This window comes from Cryptotermes secundus, unplaced genomic scaffold, assembly GCF_002891405.2.
Source record: "Cryptotermes secundus unplaced genomic scaffold, Csec_1.0 scaffold973, whole genome shotgun sequence".
In the NCBI taxonomy this organism is placed as follows: Eukaryota; Metazoa; Arthropoda; class Insecta; order Blattodea; family Kalotermitidae; genus Cryptotermes; species Cryptotermes secundus.
The window spans coordinates 723,271-745,547 of NW_019745099.1; the positions used below are offsets into that span (position 1 = coordinate 723,271).

Here is a 22,277-nt window from a genome sequence, read left to right on the forward strand (position 1 = left end):
AAATAAAAGTAGGCTTATGCGGCCACCATGCTGTCCGCGTCTGTCACCTCCTACCAACTTTCGAATGCCTGAACCATTCTTTATTAAATTTTGTATGTACATCATGGCACCTGAGCCCATGTCAGCTGCGTACATCAGTAAATTCCTCCCATCAGTCTCTGTGTCTATATGTGCATACCACTACCGTTGCTAGGCAACGACTCGGTAAAAACTTTATCGAGTCAACGAGTACACACGCAACAGTAGAATACCTGTTGGACGCGTCGTTTTCTATGCTGTCCGTGTCGTAGAGAAGGAAAGTAGGCGATTCTTCCCATAATTTCTTGTTAGTGTGGAAATTACTCAGACTTTATGAAAGTGAGAGAGCTGTTTAAGGGTCTGAAAGTATTGAACTCTTGTTTTGAAGCCGCAGCAAGAAGCTGCGTTCTCTGACTCAGTAACATACATTGGTACCATGGGACTCGACACCTCTTGAAGACTGGGTGTGTTCCAGAGCCGGTCTTGAAACGATTGAAGTTAAAAAAAAAATCTGTTTCTTCCCGGAATCAAAACCGAATTGTCATACCATAGACGGTCAGTATCCTTACAGCGATATCCTGACTATTTTTCTTTTAATTTTGAGGATATGATATTGTGACGGAATAAGCCATTGCTAGACAACGCTTCAGTAAACATTCTCGTGGTGACGCAGTCAACAGTGGGACATCCGTTGGTAGGTAGCAAGTCCCCAAATACAGGTCCCCGTTGCAAAGAATATTAACACAAACATTGCCGTGTGAACAGAAGAGTAATAGAGGAACCGTTTGAGATGGTGACCTTTATTCGGCCCGCCTGGAAGTTATAAGGAGTAGTAATTCATTCGTAGGAGGGATTCGTCAGGCAGACGTCCTTCAAGGACTTGAGAAGTGATTCGTCATTCGTCACAGTGGAAGAGAAGATGCTCGTGATCCAGCAAGGAATGAAGCGAGTCGTAGACAGTCACTGATTGTGAGTTGTTATAATTGAGTGTAATTGTAAAGAGGTGCCAGTAAATCCCATCATCAAATCTAAAACTAATTATGTATATTATTTGTCACGCCTATCCCGAATAAGTGATAGTACGAAACCCCTCTATTTGGACCGAAGAGGAATGAAGTGACAGGAGGTTGGAGAAAACTGCATAATGAGGAGCTTCATTACTTGTACTCTTCTCCAAGTACAGAGTGAATCGTATAGAACCGGCCCGATGAATTTGCCAATAATTCGGCAGGTGATGCATATAACCGCTCACAATTACGACGTAATAATCCGTGGGCCATGCTGAGTCGACTATACACCACTGCACCCAGAAAAAGTGGGTGTGTGATGCGCCATTTCTGGTTTACGAATCATTGGACCGATCTTCTTCGACACGACCGTGGACAGCACCTTACACTGCCGTACTTTTTACGATTTCGTGCAGCAGCTGGATGATGTGGAACTTACACAGGGTTATTTTCAGCAGGATTCAGCGACGTGCCAAACGTCCAACATGTCCATGGAACTGATTGAGTGCGTCTTCCCCGATCGCGTCATCTCTAAAAAGATGTGGCCCCCAAAATCCCCCGACCTTACCAGCCCGGATTTTTTTCTCTGGGGTTCACTGAAGGACAGGGTGTATGCAAACAAACCGCGTACGTTACAGGATTTAAAGGACAACATTTCAGGAACATCACTGAAGAAACACTGCAGCGATTCACGGCGAATATGCAAACGCGAACACTTTCAACACCTGCTCTGATCACGGCACACAATCCAAGATAATATATGTGTAAATTACTTTAATATCTCTATGGTATATTTTATATTACAGCTCATTTCGTCGGACCGGTTCTATATGAGTCACCCTGTATAATTAGAATGATCAAGTCAAGGAGGATGAAATAGGTAGGACATATAGCACGAATTGGGGAGAGGAGTAATGCATGTAGGATATTGGTGGGAAAGCCGGAAGGAAGGAGGCCACTGGGATTCCAAGGCGTAGGTGGGTGGACAATATTAAAATGAATCTCAGAGGGATAGGATGGGATGGTATGCATTGGATCGATCTGGCTCAAGATAGGAACCAGGGGAGGCCTCTTGTGGACACGGCAATGAACCTTCAGGTTCCATAAAATGCTGGGAAGTTCTTGAGTAGCTGAACAATTGGCGGCTTCTCAAGAAGTGCTCAGCTCCATGAGTGACTGAGTTTGTAGTGGTCACTACATAATGCTGACCCTATAACTCCGCTGCAAGAAGTACAACATTCAATATGAGTGAAGTGTTCGTAACCTGAATCAGTGGCTAGTAAACAAAGAATAATAAAAAAATAAATCGCAATAATGAGAAACGATCAAAAGAATCACGAATTTGTTTTGAGACTTTTTTATTTTAAAACTGATTTTCATCATTCGTTTTCTCTGTGCAGCTTAAATTTGTAATAAAGATTATTAAAAAGGCCACAGTCTTCCCTTTTTAGAAAACGTCCTTGCTGGCTGCCCTTTTCGGTCAAGGCCCTCCTTCACGCCATGCCCAGTCGAACCCTAGTTTGACGGCCTGCACCAGAATAACATGAGATGTGACTGCTGACCCTAACACCCGCCATAAGTCTCTCTTCGTCGCAGAAGGAGAAGAGTCACCACCGAGAAACAGACAGGCAGTGCCAGGACAGACATAACCCTCATAAAGATGGCAAGAGGATGGGCTTTTGCTCTAAGGCATCGAGATTCCAAAGATTTCGGGTGGCTTCCAACACAACTAGGGTTAGGTTGTCAACAGAAACAGCAGCAGGAGCGCTGCGTGCTGGGGAGCTTCATGATTTCTAATCCTCCACAAATACCATCCATACACCAATCTATGGCTCTACAGCCCTTTGTTGGACCTTGGCTGCTGTTTCAGTTTCCTGACCCTATACACAACCAAAAGGGCTCCTTCGACGGGTCATCAGCCTGTCGCAAGGCCGGTACCTACACGCAGGGCAACACAGACACAGAATATACGCACACACACATCCATGCCTCAAATGTGATTCGAACCCACGATCCCAGTGTTTCAGCGGCCGAAGACAGTTCATGCTTAGACCGCGTGGCCACTGTGATCGGCTCCCCAAACACTAGGTATCAGAAATATCAAATCAAGGAGAATTATATGAATAGGGCATGCAGCATGTATGAGACATCAAAAATGCTTACAGAATTCTGACCGGAAGGACAATATTAAATTGGCTCTGAAATAAAATGGGCGAGAGAAGATGGAGTAGATTCACATGGCTCAGGATAGGGACCAGTTGATGTTTTTGTGAACATGGTAATCAACTTTCCTGTTCCACAAGAGTTGGGTAATTTCTTGAATAGCTCAGCGTCCATTAGCTTATCAAAAAAGACTTTTCTTCGTGGAGTTAGCTAGTCAGCTGCTAGTTTAGTCAGTTTGAAACAGGGGATGCCGATCTCATTAGCCGCCGCACAAAACCCACAAAACGGCAAACATAAAAACGAACCTTCAGGATTTATAAAAGGCGGGGAAATTCTTTATAATGTGAGCGACTATCAGCTTCTAAGTTACTCTTCTATGTATAATTAGTTTTGTTAGTTAACTGATGCACATATCGATAAACTACTGCACAAACCGGCTAACTGCTGCAATCCGCTTTGCTGTGTCTGTATAAGGTCTTGTCCTGGTAAGCCCCCTGTCATCGCCAAAGACTTGTGTCGGTGTCGGCTTGAAAACGGTTTAAAGTTCCTCTTTCTCTTGCATATACAGTCTTAATAAATGAGACAAGAGACAGTACAAAAAATGCATACGAAGCGGACTCTTTCCTTAAAAACGTCTTTAGTTGAGAACCCACAAAAAAGGAAAGGTTATAGATGCAGTCATAATTTTCTGAAGTTCCACTACGTTCATATGACAAGCAAAAGCTTTGTGAAATAAAATTCCAGTGACAGTAGCATGGGTGACATCCATTAATACCTTCAAGCATGACAAAGAAGCCTCCATTCTGACGGACAGAAATGTGGCACGGTTGGCGAACTTCTACACATTGTCATGAAATGATCATAATACAAAGTGAGGTAGGGACAGCGTACACTGTTACAGGCCTTACTAGGTATAAATATTTTTAAATAATTAAAATATACACGTCAAAGGAATAGACAAGTAATAATTATAACTCATAAATAAACTTCCCCGCAGAATACACACGTATAGGGATTAATCCATAGATCAATGAACATTGATCTTTCGTTCATTCGTCTATGGCTCTACAGCCCTTTGGTGCGTCCTGCCTCTTTTCCAGTTCTGTATTTTTTCTTACACACACGGTAGGACACTTTGGACGAGCGATTGGCCCGTCGCAAGGCCGCTATCTACACACAGGAGAACACAAACACAACAAACGCACACACAGGCATAAATTTATTGGGTGGGATTCGAACCCACGATCCCAGTGTTCGAGCGAGTGAAGACAGTTGATGCCTTAGACAGCGCGGCGAACACAGGTCTTACTGTATATTATTTTAACATCATTTTACTTTCGTTCTTTCCCAGATATTGTGATCTCTTCCCTTCACGTTTTCCGACTAAAGTTTTGTATGCATTTTCCGCTTTTCCCATTCGTGCTACATGCCCTCTTCATTCCCGTATATATCATCATCCTTACAATAAACATTATGTGATGAACACAAATTACTGTTCAGTATTCTCCAGCCTCCTGCTACTTCCTCAACTTCAGAAAGTACCCTCGGCATCTTATCTTCAAACGCCGTCTATCTCACGGTGAAGAAAGTTTCACACCCATTCAAAACGACAGGTAAAATTATAATTTCGGATATTTTAATATTTGCGCTGTTAGATAGGAAACCTGAAAAAGAAAGTCTGAACTGGATGTAGGAAGGATACCTCGAATATAACGCCTTCAATTTTTACATGAATGTGATTCTAACGGTCTACTGTCGTTCCCAATTATTTTAACTTTTCCATATAGTAGCTCAGTCAGTGTAGCGACGGGCTACTGGCTGGACGGCCAAGGTTCGATTTCCGGAAGGAGCCAGAGATATTTTTCTCTCCTTCACAGCTTCCAGACCGGCTCTAAGCCCACCCAGCTTCCTTTCCATTGGGTACCCGGAGTTCTTTCCATGTGGGCAAGGCATCCGGGGCGTGAAGCTGACTACTTACCTCCATCTAGTGCAGAGCGTCAAGAGAAGTGGAGCTATACTTTCACTCCCCAATACGTTTTCATGGCGTGGTGTTTAATTAATTAAGCACAGGGACAATTTTTACCTTTTTACCTTCGTGTTATGATTTTTATTATAAGTGCAATTCAATATATATTTTTTATTGCTTGGAAAATAATGAAGACTGATGGTCAAGAAGATACTGTAGTGTGTGTAACTCTGTGAGACAGTCATAGTTATTTGTGGTTACGAGTGAAAGTGTCCAATAAATCCAGCTACCAATCCAAACCCCGTCTATAGTCACTATATCACGTGACAAATGGTGTTTTCATATGTTGTTAAACTATGGACGAAAGTAAAAAGAAACACACTAAGGAAGGGAAAAGGTAAAAGTAAAACTGTCTTGTTTTCAATTAATTAAATACGACGTAAAAAAGTCAGATGGGGAAGTGGCGGAAAGAAAATGATAATACGTAGCGTGGCTACACAGTAACAGTGTAGTGTCAGTCTTGCGCAAGATAAACAGTAACCTGTCTCAGACGGAACATACGTGTATATCCCTCGAGATTCCGTTAGGGCGAGGGCACACCAAGGAAACTGGCAACCGCAACGCAACCGCAATTTCCGAAAACTTATCAGCCTGAGTTGCACATGTTACTGAATGGAGAAGCGCAGATTTAGGAAACGGCAACTCAGCTTCCTCAATTTGTGCTGCTCCATTCAGTAACATATGTTCAACTCAGGCTGATAACAGTTCTCGGAAATTGCGGTTGCCAGTTTCCTTGGTGTGCCCTCGCCTTATAGGTAGGTTTCACTGTGCAAGAGGTTGCCTTTCCCTGTACCCTTATCAGCAGCCTGCCTTTTATAATGCACACACACGAATTCTACCTACCAGCAGGCAAGCTGCACACTGTCCACGTGCTTGGGTGCCAGTAGCTCAAGCAACGCAAAAAGGGCAGTGCAATAGTTGATAATATGGATGATAAATTACCCTTTACTAGACCAATGAGGGTCTGATGTTTCAAACACTTCATATAAAAGTTCATCGCGCCTCGCTGATGCTTCGTCTGCAGCCCCCTTAATCCCCATGAAACCACTTGTCCAAGTGTAGTGGGCGGAAAAGCAAAATCGACTTGGGAGCTTGAAATGCAGCAATGCTTAAGTCTGAGCTGCTAGCGGGTTAAGAAAACAAGCACCAACGATTTTATTGCAGCGTGTAGAGCCGTTTCTAGGCAACGATCGCAAACGAACAGTTTCCCGAGGCAACAGTATGGGGCGCAACAGTGGAGGTACTGTTGGAAACAGCGTTTTCTACGGTGTTCCATGCCAAGGAGCTATAAGGCGATCGAAGTGAGAACTTAACTGCAGTTGGAAGGGACCCGGCATTCACAGAGGACTTGGGCCCGGAAGCAGAGGAATAGCCATTGTTGGAGCCGTTACCAGGCAACTACTTGTGAAGACAATGAAGGCTAAGAAAGACTTAACGTATGCTCTAAGGATTTATAAAGTGTGGAAATTAGCTATGGTGTTATAAATAAGTGTAGTCACGAGTCATGTATTAGAGTACTCAATAAATCCAATATCTAATCCAAATCCCCGTCAAGAGTCACTCAAAATCGTTCCAGGATATTTTACAGAACGAGACTGTGTCTACACCAAGCAGAATTTTCATCTTCATATTTCATGGATCATGCAGCTTGATCTCTTCCGAGTTCACTGAAACAGTAACTTCTTTAGCTATCTGCCAGGACTCCTTGCATGAGACACCGGTCAAGTGCAAGGCCCCTGTCCACAGAAGGAAATATAAAAATACCGCGGTTTATATGTCTACATACTGCCTCAAACAGGATATAAACCTACACCCCATTGACTGTATGACTAGTGTCGTCAACACTGTACCTCACAGTATTCTAAATTCATGGTCCTTTGTTAGACTGCCCAATTTATTTATTCATATAAAACCACGTAATCACAAAACCTAAAATTTCTGTCTGTCCTGTCTGTTCCCTGCTTGAAACAGTTCCCGACACATTGCAAACTCGGTGTCTTCTCCGACATTTGTGTTATGAAGTTTCTAAAGGGTTCTGACGATGGCATATAACATATAGGATTACTGGGATTTTTTGGCTTTGTCCATCGTCCGGTATTCTTGAAAATTCTAGAGAACGTTTCGGAAACTGGAACTATTTCCGTTCTCAGGTGAAGGGGGGAGACATCTACTCTGGTGGCTACCTTAGAAAGAGATCAATTCCCTCAGTCACTGGACGAAACAGATCCAATTTCGGAAAAGGTGTGTTCTCTAGTTTTCAAGAATACAGGACGGTGGACAAAGAGCAAAAACCCAGTAATTTTGACTTGTGTAATGTTTGTTATTTACATCAAGGCTTAACTACTTAAACAGAAAACAAGACCGAGGGAAAAAATAAACTTCAGGTTACTAATTTTATTCCCAAAACAAGCGGGCAGAAGAGAAGCCCGCAGTTCTTTCCGGGCCCCACTAATTTGGCTGCACGGCAGAGCTTCTAAACTATGACATGTGTACTGCTAGTGGTGCACTGAAATAATTCGTGTGGTGGACTTACACACAATAATTGCATATTTGCATTACAATGGAGTCCACATTTGTGCTTACGAGGGAAAACGGCCAAGAGCGGGGGGGAATATTCAAAACAAGAAATGGCAACACTGCCAATGGCTTCAGCTTATCAACTGAGAATTTTCTGCGTTCATGTGGTATACGTTTTACTATAGTTTTGGTAGCGTATAGAGTGTGACACGAAGTGATAATGGTTATTTGCTTTATAAATGGTTCTCTGAAGCCCAGGAGTGTGTTCGGCAAAGAAAAGGGAAGTGCAAGAAATGGATTCGGAAAACAAAACAAATTAACTCTGCGTGTATTTAATCACTTAGTGTCTTGAATGCAGACACTGGCAGAAATTCTACCCATTTTAAAATGATTATATGATATTATCATGCCCGTGTAGTCTACGTGTCCTGCCTCAATAACGTTTCAACCAACTTACAGATTCTTATCAAACTCGGTATGCATATAATGCCAGTAGAGGCCGCTGACATCTTTATTTCCTGATATGAATAACATTGTGCGAGCTCCTTAATGTGAAGGCCTGAAATTTTGTGTGGCAATAGATCTTCCAAAAATCTGCAATTTTTATGAGACAATTTATTCGTAGACTGGAAGCCACACGAAATCAGTATGCAGATTTCGGTTTCATGGCGATAACAAATAGGCCACTGAAAGTTACGCACGTAAAATTTGGTATGGAGGTCACAAATATACTTGCAGATTCTGTATGATGTCTTTCTTTTAAATTTATAAACAATTAAAGGCAAGGCATTGATGTGATCTTTGAAGTTACAGATCCATTTCACAAATTAAACAGTTGAATGTGTACTAGTAAAAATTATGCACAGCAATGAATTCCATAGTACTGTCACTCGACTGCAGGCCCTATCGTACGTACTGAAATGTTTTAAGGAAGATGGCCGTCGTAAGTTCTCCCCACAACTCGTTTCTACCTCACGGCGTTACAAAGTCTCTCCAGTTCCTCACTGTCCGCGTATTGGGGAGCTGGGAAGCATATGTAATACGCGTTCCAAACACCCGTACAGGTGTTCTTTTGCTTAAATAAAATGATATCGAACTAATTAACTGGAAGGAAAAGATTCCTTACTGATAATCACGAAATTCCATGTTTCTACGGATAAAATAGACTTATTATACCATCCCCTAATGATAGGTGAATGGTAATTGTAAGGGACAAATCGAATAAGGCTTATTCATAAAGCCTAAAATTCTATGTTGAATTTTCTGGCATTGAACCCCAGTCCTCCCTGGTGGAAAGCTAACTACCCATCTGAATCATTGCATGGCTTTAAGCTCAGCAGTAATATAACTTATTACGTAGTATCTTACGAGAGTCCTACTCCTTCCAGATCCTTTCGTTTCTTATCATTATCATTATCTTCCCATTCTGTATTTCCTAAGTTAAACGGCTGAAAACACTTCCTCAGATAACTTACAGAGTAATGAGACGCGACTGACAGTGCTGTCAGGATTCAAGGGAAAGTGTATATCATAAGAGCAGACGTATCCGTCCATCGGCCGGGGTAAGAATTATGGTTCTTCTCCTATCAGTATTACAATGTATAGTATAATAGTACAAACTTTAAAGAGCGAGAAACATTCAAACACTGCATTTATTGTAAATTAACTTCTGGTTATCATGCAATTGGTTTCTGGTTACAAATGAAAAACAAACAAACAATTCCCTATCTTTGCCACTGGAACTACACTGAATAACGTGTTATCAAACACTCTTATACAATGAAATCGTCGCTCTAAGCACTATGCACTCTAACTGGTAACAAAGCTTGAAGCTTAACAATTAGTTAATACAACGACTTTCATCACTTTGATTAGGAAAAAGTGACAGTATATAACGACGGAAGGAAAAACACGTGGTTCAATGCACAAATATACGTACACACTATCTACCTTAGAATATAATTCTGAAATTAATCCGCATGAATATGCTTAGAGCATGCATCAAATTTCCTGTAAGAATGTGTTACATAACAACTGCTGCCTGTAGATATTGATAAAGAAGACAATGACAATCAAATCACATCCTCAGGGAAATGTTTTTCTTCGTAATATTTAATCAAGGAAATCAAAATAAACTAAAGCAGACACGTAATTACCGAAGTGAACGGAGAAGTTCATGCAGGTAGGCCTAGGCCCACTGGGGCTGTAGTGCCAAAGAAAAAAGACACGTAATTAAATTGTCGCGGGTTCGATTCCCGATGAGGTCGCTGGATTTTCAATTGGCCTAATCCTTCCAGCAGCCGCACTATGGCCCTGGGGTCAACTCAGCCTCTAACAGAAATGAGTACAAGGAATCTTCCAGGGGGTAAAGGGTGGCCGGCGCGTAAGGCTGACAAACTCTGCCATCTGTGAGCCGATTGTGTAGAAAATGTGGGAGCCTCAACGTCTCACAACCATATGGGCCTCCAGGGCCTGTTACAGGGATAGCTTTACCTTCCCATTACAATATTTAAGCATGAAGATCATAAGAAATTAAATTTTACTCATGCAATTAAAATTAAGCGGAATGAGGCCTCGAAATGCAAGCACAATCTGTAACTGCTTGGTTATTTAACGATGCTGTCAGTAAGATCTAAAAGTCTGTGACACTGGTATATTAAAATAATTATTGTGTTTTTGGACATTAACCATTTTCCTGTTCTTTTTTTTTTATTATTATTTACAACACAACGTTTCGGAGACAAGATTCTCCCTCCGTCTTCAGGTAAAAGCCTATTCAGTTGGGCCCAATCGATAGAGCTAGTTATCTGACGTTTCGGATATGTCTATATATCCTATCTTGTGTTGGTGTTTCGAGATAGGGAAATCTCTGTCGATTTGGTCCAACTGAACAGGTTTTTACCTGAAGACGGGGAGAGAATCCATTCTCCAATACTTTGTGATTTAAATAAAAAAGCAGGAAAATGGTTAATGGCCGAAAACATGATAACTGCATTCTATCAACGCCGAGGCCTTATAACGTCGGACCACAACATAAACCGATAATTCTCTGACCGCTTGGGACAAAGCTCGATTCATTATACTGGACATTATATTACATTGGACACCGTCCATTATCTGGGGTATGTTTCACATAAAGACGTTTCGAAAACTGTACCTGTTAGGAAAAGTTCAGTGATTGGGATAAGTCTTTCAAACGGGACCATCTGAGTACGTTCATTTCCAGCCTTACGTCTGAAAACGAAAAGAGACATAATTTCCGAAACATATAATTGTTGTGGTTAATTTTTATCATTATCTTACTATACAGTGTTGAACATTATGGTGACTGATGAACTGAACGGCATCAGGAAGGAAGCGGATATGGCATAATCGAGCAAAATCTCGGTATCTTCCTGAAGGAACTGAGGAAATCCATGAGGAACCTCAGCCAGGGTAGCTGGTGTCTTGGCCGAGATTCAAACCGAGCACCTCCCTATTGCAAGTATATAGACTCTCCTCTGGACCAACATGTTCAGTACAGAAACGTTGCTGTGTATTTACAATATACCCCAGACAATGGACAATGTGCAAAAAAATATTCGTATACAAACCGTTATTTCGTAACGCCGTAACAGCCTGGGTTATCGTACACAGTACTGAGTGTTCCCTATTCGATCCGAGGTAGGAAACAGGAAACTGGTTAAGTGTGGACTGAAGAGAGGATGGAGAGACTAAATGTTCACCCCTGTTACCGTCCCAGATAGACTGCGTTGTCAGGACCGTTTCCTTTCTGATATATCCCGCGTTTTATGAATTACCTCTTTACCTCCCTCTCGCTAGTTTAGTTTCTTTTTAGTTTCTTAGGGTGGGGTGAGACTGAGTCCACTTGGTACCTCGGCCACTGTTTGGCCTATTGTACCAGCCCCGGGTGACAGATGATGAGTGTGAAGCAGTCGGTGGAATGAGAATTGGCAGGGGAAAGACAAGTACTCGGAGAAAACGTGCCCCAGTGCCACTTTGTCCGCCACAAATCCCACATGACCTGACCTAGGCTCGAACCCGGACCGTTGCGGTGGGAAACCGGCGACTAACAGCCTGAGCTATGGTACGGCCTATTCCCTCTCGCCAGGTACCTCACAGAGTTCTCCGTAGTCTTCACGTAATGCAGAAACAAGTAAATCGCTGGAACTTGAGAACGTGTCACAATCACCACTGGCAACATTAAATGCAGTTACAGATATTCAAGTGTCTACATGCCTTGGTTTTGCTGTGATTTCTTGGAGTCTTCCGACGTACGCAGGGTTGAACGCACTGAGACGTCATGCTCGTTATAGGGCTCCCATAGGTTTCGCCTTCGGAACTCTAAAAAGAAAAAGGTACAGAAAATGTGAAAGAAGGAATCATTGGATCCTTGTATCTGCCCCCATGGGCACCGGTAAGGCGACTAAGCCAGGCTTCTGCCCCCCCCCCCTTACGTTTAAAAGAATTAAATAAAGAAGGGAAAATACCGAATATTAATAATAAATTTAAAATGATTCAAATATATTATTTTATTCTGAATACTCTAAGGTAATCACTAAAAATAATTCCAAATGGTTTAAATGTAAGTTTGTTAAGTAAATTGTCTGGGTACCCCCTCAATGGAAACCTGGCGACGCCAATGTCTATCCCCCTAATAATTTTAGAACAAACTGACGGGTTTTCTTGCCCAAGTACAGAACAGACGACTTATGGCTTCCCTACTAAAACAACTGTCGTGGGAACGTCAGACGTATATACGTATCTTATATCGCAATAATTTTGTACGAGCATTAAGCCTTTTTTCATACTTAAATAACTGAACTATTTTTTCAAAATAATCTAACAAAGGTACGAGCAAATACATGCCAACTTACGTTCACGATAGTATGACAAGTATAAAGTCGAAATTACATTAAAAAGTACTGAAATTTATGGAACAGGGTATAAAATTCTAGTTCGTTTCTAAAAAACTCTATTAATTCCATAATTAGCATGTCACTGGAGATAACATTTTATAAAGATGTCGCTTGTACTTAGCAGACTTTGTGTAAAAACTTTCAAAATGCTTTCTTCGGTAGTTCTAGAGAATAAAATTACAGTTCGGTCTTCCCTTAATCCGTTTGTTAGCAGCGGTTTGCGGACACCGGTTAAAGAAACACTTCTAAAGTTCAGCTTGGGAACACCCTTACTTTTACCTCGCGTGGGTTTCGTGGGCTTCTCGTAACGTTTACTGCAATACACCACACACACATAAGCCACAGGGGACTAGCATAGCCATTTCTGAAAGTTCCATTCCAAGACAAAAAAGATCTTAAGGAAGCAGGAAGTGAGGTGTGGACTGTATGCACCTGGCTCAGGATAGGGCCCAGGGGGTAGTTCAAGTTATTATGGCAATGACCCGACGCATTCCACAAAAGGAGGCGAATTTATTTACCAGATAAGCGACTACAAGCTCATTACATGGAAATATGTTGCATGTACAGTCAGTCAGTCCCAGCGAACTGATGAACTCCCTCACTCACTCACTCACTCACTCACGGAGCTGAGCGCTTCTTGAGAAGCCACCAATTGTGCAGCTACTCAAAATCCAGAAGGTTCATTACCGTGTTCAAAGAGCCCTCCACTGGTTCCTATCCTGAGCCAGATCAATCCATTCCACGCAATCCCATCCTATCTCTCTAAGATCCATTGTAATATTGTCCACCCACCTACGTCTTGGTTTTCCCAGTGGTCTTCCCAATGGTCTCTTTCCTTCTGGCTTTCCCACCAGTATCCTATATGCATTCCCCTTCTCCCCCATTCGTGGTACATGCCCTGCATGGCGCGTCCTCAGGTTGTGGATGAAGGAGACGCCCTTCAGGTATGGAGGGCTGCTGCGAATATATTGAATAAGCTGTCGCGGACAGCCGACAATGGATGGTCCTCCAGCTTTGGATTGGGGGTGAGGCTAACAACTCCTAACCGTAAAAAATAAGCTTGTTACGAAAGAGATACAAGAAGCCTCGGAACTGATGAACAAAAGAACAAAGCACTGCCTGTGCTGAACCCTGCATGCACTAACCCAGCCGAAACTCCCGCTTCTGTGACTTGCAGACCAGATCATGTACGCTGACTGTTTAGCGACTGGAGCAGCTTCGGAAATTATGAAATAGGTTATAAAGACGATCATAGAATCTGGACGAAAATCGTCGTTAACTGATACCGACGTAACGTACGTATGTATGTAGAGGTTGGGTAAGTTTAAAATCTCATCATTAGGTTAAAGTCAGAGAACAGTTTCACTCTCCTGCCTCTTCACGCCTCCCAAGAATTTCTGCTACCCGCTGGAGAAAAGGCTTAATGTTCCCCACGCGGTTAGCCCATTGCCCGAAGTTGTCCCAGTCCCCCCTACTTTACATGAATCTGCAGATATCAGGCGAACACAGCTGGGTGATAGGGATCCAGCCCTATCTATGCTGCCCAGATACTGCGACGTTCACTTGTTTTATATGGGTATAAACTTGGTGTCTCAATGAAGAATGGCGTCTTCGTGGATGTGGGGCCGTGTAGGTAGTGTGTAAACCGACGTTTCGCAGGAAAATACCGCCTCCATCTTCAGTATATAAAAATCGNTGTGTAAACCGACGTTTCGGAGGAAAATACCGCCTCCATCTTCAGGGTATAAAAATCCGCTGGTTCCTCGCTCGCCGATTTTTATACCCTGAAGATGGAGGCGATATGTTCCTCCGAAACGTAGGTTTACACAATATCTACACGGCGCCACTTCCTAGAAACGGTATTCTTCATAGTCACCGCCGTGCAAACATCAAATCTTACTTGGTGTCTCAATGTTCGAGACGAATATAAATTGCTAAGCACTGGGAAGAATATGTGGACGTGATGCAGAGGAAATAATGACATAGTTGGTAAAACTGTGTAAACAGAAACTTCGTAAAGTGCTCTCTGCCCCCCCAGTATTGCTCTAAAATCATGATGAATGAGATAGACGACACTACGAGTGAAGTTAAACATTCATAGATAAGGAACACCCTAAGAAACTTCTGGGATAATCCCGAGTGAGCCCGGTGCAGGTTGATTGTGATTATCTTAAAGAAACAGGACGTGAAGTTGTGGACTGGACACGACTTGCAGAGTAATATAATCTGAGACATAACACACTGTAGTCCGCCGAAAGTCAACCGAAGTTTCGGAGGAACATGGCCTCAATCTTCAGGGTCGAATAAGCCGAGCAAGATATCAGCGAGAACGCAGGAGCAGCCCCAGAAAACAGTACTCTTCATAACCACTGCTGTAAGAACCTCAGATCCTACAGAACTCTCCATAACCATTGCTGTGAGAACCTCTGTACTATGTACTTACACAATTTATAGTAAGGACAGACATTTGGACAAAATCAAACTAGACTCACACTGCAAGTGCGCGTCGGTGACAGGTGTGATGGGAGGTCAGCCACCCGCATGGTGACTTATCAGCAGGATGCGCCCAACTCCAAGTTGTGGTCTGATAACAGAACCGACCTGCCAACTTGACAGTTCAAAATACGAAACCAAGTCGTATTTCAAGTCACTTCCTAACAGCAAAAGCGTATTAAATCTCATAAAGATTCAAGTTAGTAAAGCTGTCCCTGTGCTTAATTAAGCACCAAGCCAAGAAGACGCATGAGGGAGTGACTTATAGTGACTTCATTCTTCATCTCGGCCCTTGATGGAGATGAGTGGTCAGCTTCATGCACCGGCTGATTTACTCTCGAATAAAGAGACCCCCGGTTTTCATTGGATAAGAAGCCGGGTGGGCGCCGTAGTCGGTCTGGACGCTGTGGAGTGCAGAAAAATTTCTTGCCCCTACCAGAAACCGAACGCCGGCCTTCCAGGCCGTAGCCTATGGTTATATCGATGGAGCTATCCCGGCTCCTCTGGAACCGTTGTAGTAAACAGAATTTCCGTTTCCAGGCCCGTTAGAAAGAGTCACTTTGAAGACAAAGGAAACAGCGGGAGTAAAACATCACTCCCACCAGATCTATATATAAGATTTTTTTCGTAGTTTTCCTTTGCAAGGACAAAAAGTGTAGTTATTTCAACGGACGCTCTTGGGCCATATGATATTAAAGAACTGTGTAAGGACTTCACTTCCGCAGCCCTAAATGTATGTGTGGGCGCATCTAGCAGAACATCAATATAACTAACACCAGCCGTATTTCGATATTTCAAACCATGAAAGATGTGAAGATTAAATTATTAGGTGTAACTCAAGTCAACGAAAAACACCTGCAATCTCTGATGACGCTATTCAGAGTTCAGTTCATAAACACAAAATGGCTGGAAGTGTCAGCTTTTATGGTGACAACACTAACAAATGTAGCATTTGAGGTTTTCACTGCAGTGACTATGAAGAATGCCGTTTGTGGGATGTGGCGCCGTGTATATCTTGTGTGAACTGACGTTTCGGAAGAACGTATCGTCTCCATCTTCAGGATAGAAAAATCCGCTAGCGTGCAGCATGAGCAGGTGGTTGCAGGCTGCAGTATTTGTATGGGTTATGGCATCGTATAGTGGTTACCAGCCGGTAACGGTAGCCGAGCGGTATAAGGCATGTACTGTCTTCGCTCGCTTGGAAACCGGGATCGTGGGTTCGAATCCAACTCAGGGCATGGATGTTTAGTCTGTGTGTGTGCGTTTTTCTGTGTTTGTGTATAGGTAGACGTCTTACGACGAGCTGATCACCCGCCCAAGGAGTCCTACCGAATGTGTAAGATCTAGAAAAACCGAAGTGAACGGAGAAATTCATGGAGGTAGGCCTAGGCCCACTGGGGCTGTAGTGCCAAAGAAAAAAATTAATAGTACAGGCGGATATCTCTCTCTCTCGGATTGTAACAAGCACCGTCATAGCATCACTCTCAAGCGGATGGTTCTGTCCTCCTGACAGAATTAGGGCCACTCTCACAAAAAAAAAAAAATGTTCAAATCAAGTGCAGGATGTTTTAATGCAAAAACAGATTCCCTCGTTTTTAGTGCCAGTCTCCAAAGACACAGCATACGTATTCACGAATTTCTATGAAGTTCTGGTTGATTTTCCTCCCTTTCATCAAATTTTAATTTAATTTTAATTGTAATTGCTAACGAATTACTCCCTTAAAGACCGAAAGAGAGAAAGAGAGAGAGGAACAGAGAGTGGTGGGAGGCAGCGAGAGACACTACATTTGAAGACTGTCACACTCACGGTCAAAGTTACTTTACGACTGACGGTATACAGTCAAATTTCTCCTAAATAATACGTAAAAATCCAGTTCGCAACTCACAGGAAACACACTGCGTCTGCGCTACAAAGATCAATCGGGTAACAGGAAAACACTCTATTATAGCAAGAACCATAAAATCACACAAATACGTTCTGTGGGAAGAATGCAGAGTTTTAGTATGTTAAAGCAGCTGGTACACGTATTAACCACAATGTGATTCAAAGGGTTAAACATTTACGTATTTCTGGCGTCCGTTGGCGTAGTTTTCGCCTGTACCACCAGGCGGCAGTTTAGCCTATCAGTACAAAGTCTTTAACATATCGAATACTGAGGATCGATATGATACGTACTTGCAACTCATTATTTTAACGTCATCCTAATCGATATTAGCACTATGGATCATTGTGCTTAAGTCTGTTTAGTTCTGGTACAGTTCAATATACAGTGAAACTACTGTCTGGTGAGTGGGTGCATTTGTAGATCATATTTGCTATGGGAACACTTGAAAACTGGTCTGATTTGAATATTTTCATGGGAAATTAGGGACATTATTCTAATAACTGTTGCATATGGAGTCCATTTCAGTCCACCCAGAGCTTGAAAGTTGTTATTTTTCATCTTCTTCATCAATATTTCAACGTTTATGGTAATTTCCCCTCTCCCGCACAGTGGGGTTGCTGTTACTTTTTCAGTAAGCCAAGCGACATTACTCAGTACGAAATGTGTATAGTTTCCACGCGCGAAAGATGTATCTATAAGAGCAATGAGCAATAAGCTGTTACAATTTACACAACTCTGTTTCCTCAAAAAAAATTCGATAAAATTTTGAGATAAGCTTCTGAACTCTTAAAAATTACTGATATCGCTTCAACTCAAAGGCCAGCAGCTATGCACATGAATGGATAATGTAAACAAGTACAAATAATACGATGTGGGAGCTTTGTAGGGGGGAAATAAATACAGATTGAACACTGGCACGCGTCATAATTTCACGAAACAGAGGAGACAACTGCGTATGTTTTCCTTGTGGCAGGCTAACTGAAACATTCGACACAGGTGGCAGCGCAATTTTACGTATGAGCTAATTTCGGCCGCGCTGTGGAATTGCCACTTTGTTCGCACTCGAAACATATTTGTCTTTCGGCGTATTTCCATGTTCTCTTCGGAATGAAGAAGCCTTGCGATGAACAAACTTTATCTGTGCATTTATATTTGGTGTATTTAACGACTTCGTTGGGTGAGGCACTATGCTACAAGCCAGAAGGTCCTGGGTTCGATTTCCGATGAGGTCCTTGGATTTCTTCTTTTGGCCTAATACTTCCAGCCGCACTATGGCCCTGGGGTCCACTCAGCCTCTTAACAGAAATGAGTATCAGGAATCTTCCTGGGATTACTGGGCGGCCGGCACGTAAGGCTGACCTCACCGCCAGACTGTCAGCAGTCTGTATAGGGAAAATGTGGGAGCCTCGACGTCTCACAACCCTATGGGCCTCCAAAGCGTGTTGCAGGTACCTTGCGGCGCTTGCAGAATCTTAGAAAGTATAATGCCGAGTGATCGTTGATTAGTAAATAACGAATTGAAAATCATGCGGAAGGAAGCAGACTGCCTCTGTGGTCTAGTGGTCAGAGTTCCTGGCTACAGATCCAGAGGTCCGGGTTCGATTTATGGCACGACCAGATTTTCTGAGTAATGGGTCTTGAACGGGGTCCACTCAGCCTCGTGATGATAATTNTTTTTTGTTTGTTTTGCGGAAGCGGTATTCACCTAATTTTAAGTAATATTCCAGCATTTCCACTGGCTGTTACTTAGAACATAGTTTAAGAATGCCAACTAATCGAATTCCTCGGGAATTATTTCACTATCATGCTAAACGAAGAAGAGAAAAAGAGGTCGCCCGCCAAAGCGTTGAAAAGAAGAAGAAGATCGGAGTAGGTCAAAAGGCCTCCGCCTTGCAGTTGATAATAATGATTTACTGAAAAAGGCTGTGGGAAACCACTAAAGATCCTAGACATAATAACCTATCTCCTAACCGAGATTTGAAACCAGGGCCTCCTGAAAGTGAAGCAGGGCTGCTAAACACTGAGCCGTGGGTAGGCCTAACAGTTACATCCGAGTTGGAATATGTCAGTGGACATGTCTTAAACTGTGAATTTTGTAGAAGAAAGCCAGCGTGTTCCTGAGTGCCAGTAGTGCGAACAATGGCCAGGTCTGAAACAGGAAGTACGTGTATCGTTCGTGCAATCCGTTTCAAAACCACAACCCACCGCATTGTTCTACCGTTCCTTGAGGTAAATTACAGACATTTCCTGAAAATAGTTAACGCCAAGCTTTACCGACTGATTAATTTGTTTTTTATGTTATTTAATGACACTCGTTGCTCAACTGCAGTAATTACATAACATCGAAAGCGACACGAAGGCGATCCTCCATGCGCTAATAGGCAACGTCGTCGTCTGTTTGAAGACACTCTCTCGGAATTGGTCTCCAGATACTGAGGCAGATCTGGAAAATCGTCAGTCTAGGCAGCTGATAACCTGATCGAGATGCGAACCGGTAGCCTCTAGAACACAACCACACAACATTCTTGTTACACTCACTTGCACGGCCCCTTCTACCTGTACTCTCAAAATATATGTTATAGGTCCTAATCGAGAAGCTGATAGTCTCTTATCTGGTCAAGGAATTCCCTGCCCTTTAAGAAGCTGAAGGTCCATTACCGTGGCCAATGGAGACCGCCATTGAAGCTGTGTTGGGACAGCTGCATCAAATCTGCACCAGTACATCTTCCCTTTAAGATTAATTTTACTAGCATTTTCTTAAGTATGCCTAGGTCTTCAAATTATTATCTTATCTTCAGATTTTTCGACTACATAGTAACTTAATATTTGTCATATCCCCACGCCTGTCCATTCCATCTCTCACTACTACATTTCACAGCACCTACAAGAATATACCTACTTTTAGGCACATGTATGAGTCTTTATTGTTTATTCACAACCAGTATAACGGAATATCTTTCATATTATTTATTTAATATGAAAGATATTCCGTTATCTAGTCTAAAACAAAAGATAAACAGAACGGCTTAATACAATACATAAACAGGAGTAAATTTCTGCTTCATTAGTTACAGTAAAATACTTCAAAATGATTAAGCCTAAGAGTCTAGAGTTCTGAGCTGTAGATCTCATTTATAGGAGCCCGAATATGTCAGTCTGTATAACGACGGGGTACGGGCTGAATGACCGGGGTTCGATTTCCGGCGGGGGAAATATATTTATATATACTCCACAGCCTTCAGACCTACTCTGAAGCCAATTCAGCCTCCTGTTCAATAAGTAACGGAGATCTTTCCCTGGGGATAAATCAGCCAAGGCGTTAAGCTGACCACTCGCTTCCACGAAGTACAGAGTTCAAGAATGATGGAGACATACCTCCACTCTCCGATACGTCTTCATGGCACAGTGCTTAACTAATTAAGCACAAGCGCAACTTTAGCATTTTAGATCCTGTTTATTTGTGGGGATACCTTGAATGATGGTCAGGAACAGTTTGAGGTTCTCGTGATGGTAGTTATGAGGAATTCTGTCATCTGCGACATCAAGCCGCGTAGCCAGGTGAAAATAAACCAACGTTTCAGAGGAGCATACCGCTTATATTTTCAAGGTCNCGCAATAATTTAATCTATGTATGAACTTAAACTTTGAGAAAAGAATATTGGTTAAAATTTTGTATGAAGTTGATAGCAGTGATATCNGGATTACACAGCGTTATATTCCAGGAGACATATTTCTTAATTATTTATGCTTTAAACGTTTAACTGTGTCCAAATATAGTAATATAAATTCGAAAGTTATAACATTCGAATCAGTCTCAAACAAGAATGAGTGCACAGGCAAAGGACAGACAGACTTGAAAGAGGAAGAAGCATTGGATATGAGTGAGAACTGAAAGTGGACTAAGTAAACATAGGGAACAATCGCTATGATTAAGAAACTGAAAAAGCAGCGTATGTCCAAAAGGCTGTAGATCTATAGCGAGCGAGAGANATTCCAAACTCAAAAGGGCTAGGATCAGGTACTCACGGCTCAGCTGTATGTATGTCTATCTGCCTAGCATCACTGTCCCCTACGTACATTCAATAACTGAGAGAAGTAGTTCTCCCACCTATTCAAAATATTGTGGGAATCTGCAAGCAGATCACCATTCTCATCCTTCACTAAGTTACTGCTAGGCTGGTAACCCTTCTGAAAGTAATTTATTCCTCTATACAGGTATCTGATGTTCTTATTCTTACTGTTCATTGCAAGCTCATCAATTTTGTCTTTCAGATATTCCCTCTTTTTGTTCCTGAAATGCTTCCTGGTTTCATGTCTTATATTGTTCAGATTATCAAAATTTATTTCCCTTGGATCCTGTAGCCACTGCAATTTGGCTTGTTTTCTTTCGTCTAGCAATTTGAGCATCCTTCATCGAACCATGGCTTATGCTTCTTCAGTTCATTATAACCTAGACTCTCCTTGGCAGAAATTTTGATATTATCTCTAANTCAAAATTGTCTCTTCTCCACGTCGTCCAGCCAGGTTTGAGGGCGCCCGGCTACCTATCCAATGGGTACAGGGGGCTCTTTCTCCGGCGGTAAAGCGGCCGGGGCGTGAAGCTGACTACTGACCTCGAACTAGTGCTGAGGTAAAGAAAATGTGGATCTATACATCCACTCCCCATTACGCCTTCACGGCATAATTAATTAATTAATTAATTAAGCATAGGGACAACATTACCTTGTTAACTTTTCACTAATTTTGGATTGTAGGCATTGTGAATAGCTCTGCAACAATACATTCGTATCTATAACGTGAAAAACTGACTTTTGGTGTTCATCTGTTTTTTCTGTTTTAATAATTGCTCCTGAGAACAGGCAAACCATAAAACACAAGGAGTAGGTGGGGCGCCTGTAAATACACGGAATTCACGGAACAGTTCATATCATAAGGTTTGGCTTCCTCTTACTTACTTACCTACTTACTTACTTACTTACTTACTTACTTACTTACTTAGGCCGCGCCATAGCTCAAGCGGTTAGTCGCTGCCTTCCCATCGCGGCGGCCCGGGTTCGATCCCTTGTCTGGTCAAGTTGGATTTGTGGTGGACAAAGTGGCGCTGGGGCAGGTTTTCTCCGAGTACTTCGGTTTCCCCTGCCAATCTTCATTCCACCAATTGCTCCACAATCACCCTCACCTGTCATCTGGGGCTGGTACAATAGGCCAGAAGTGGCCGCAGTACAAGGGGCTTAGTCCCACCCCACTA

At 42.4% G+C, this 22,277-nt stretch overlaps 1 protein-coding gene across 2 annotated transcripts in view; it reads right to left on the reverse strand.

Annotated features, from left to right (window-relative positions):
• The window catches only part of LOC111875006, a 95,963-nt gene that overhangs the window by 32,494 nt on the left and 41,192 nt on the right, over nt 1-22,277 (reverse strand). For both annotated transcript variants that reach the window (XM_023871002.2, XM_033755678.1), the window contains exon 2: nt 11,971-12,075. In XM_023871002.2, coding sequence (XP_023726770.1) covers nt 11,971-12,075 — 105 coding nt within the window. The remainder of the gene's footprint in view (nt 1-11,970; nt 12,076-22,277) is intronic.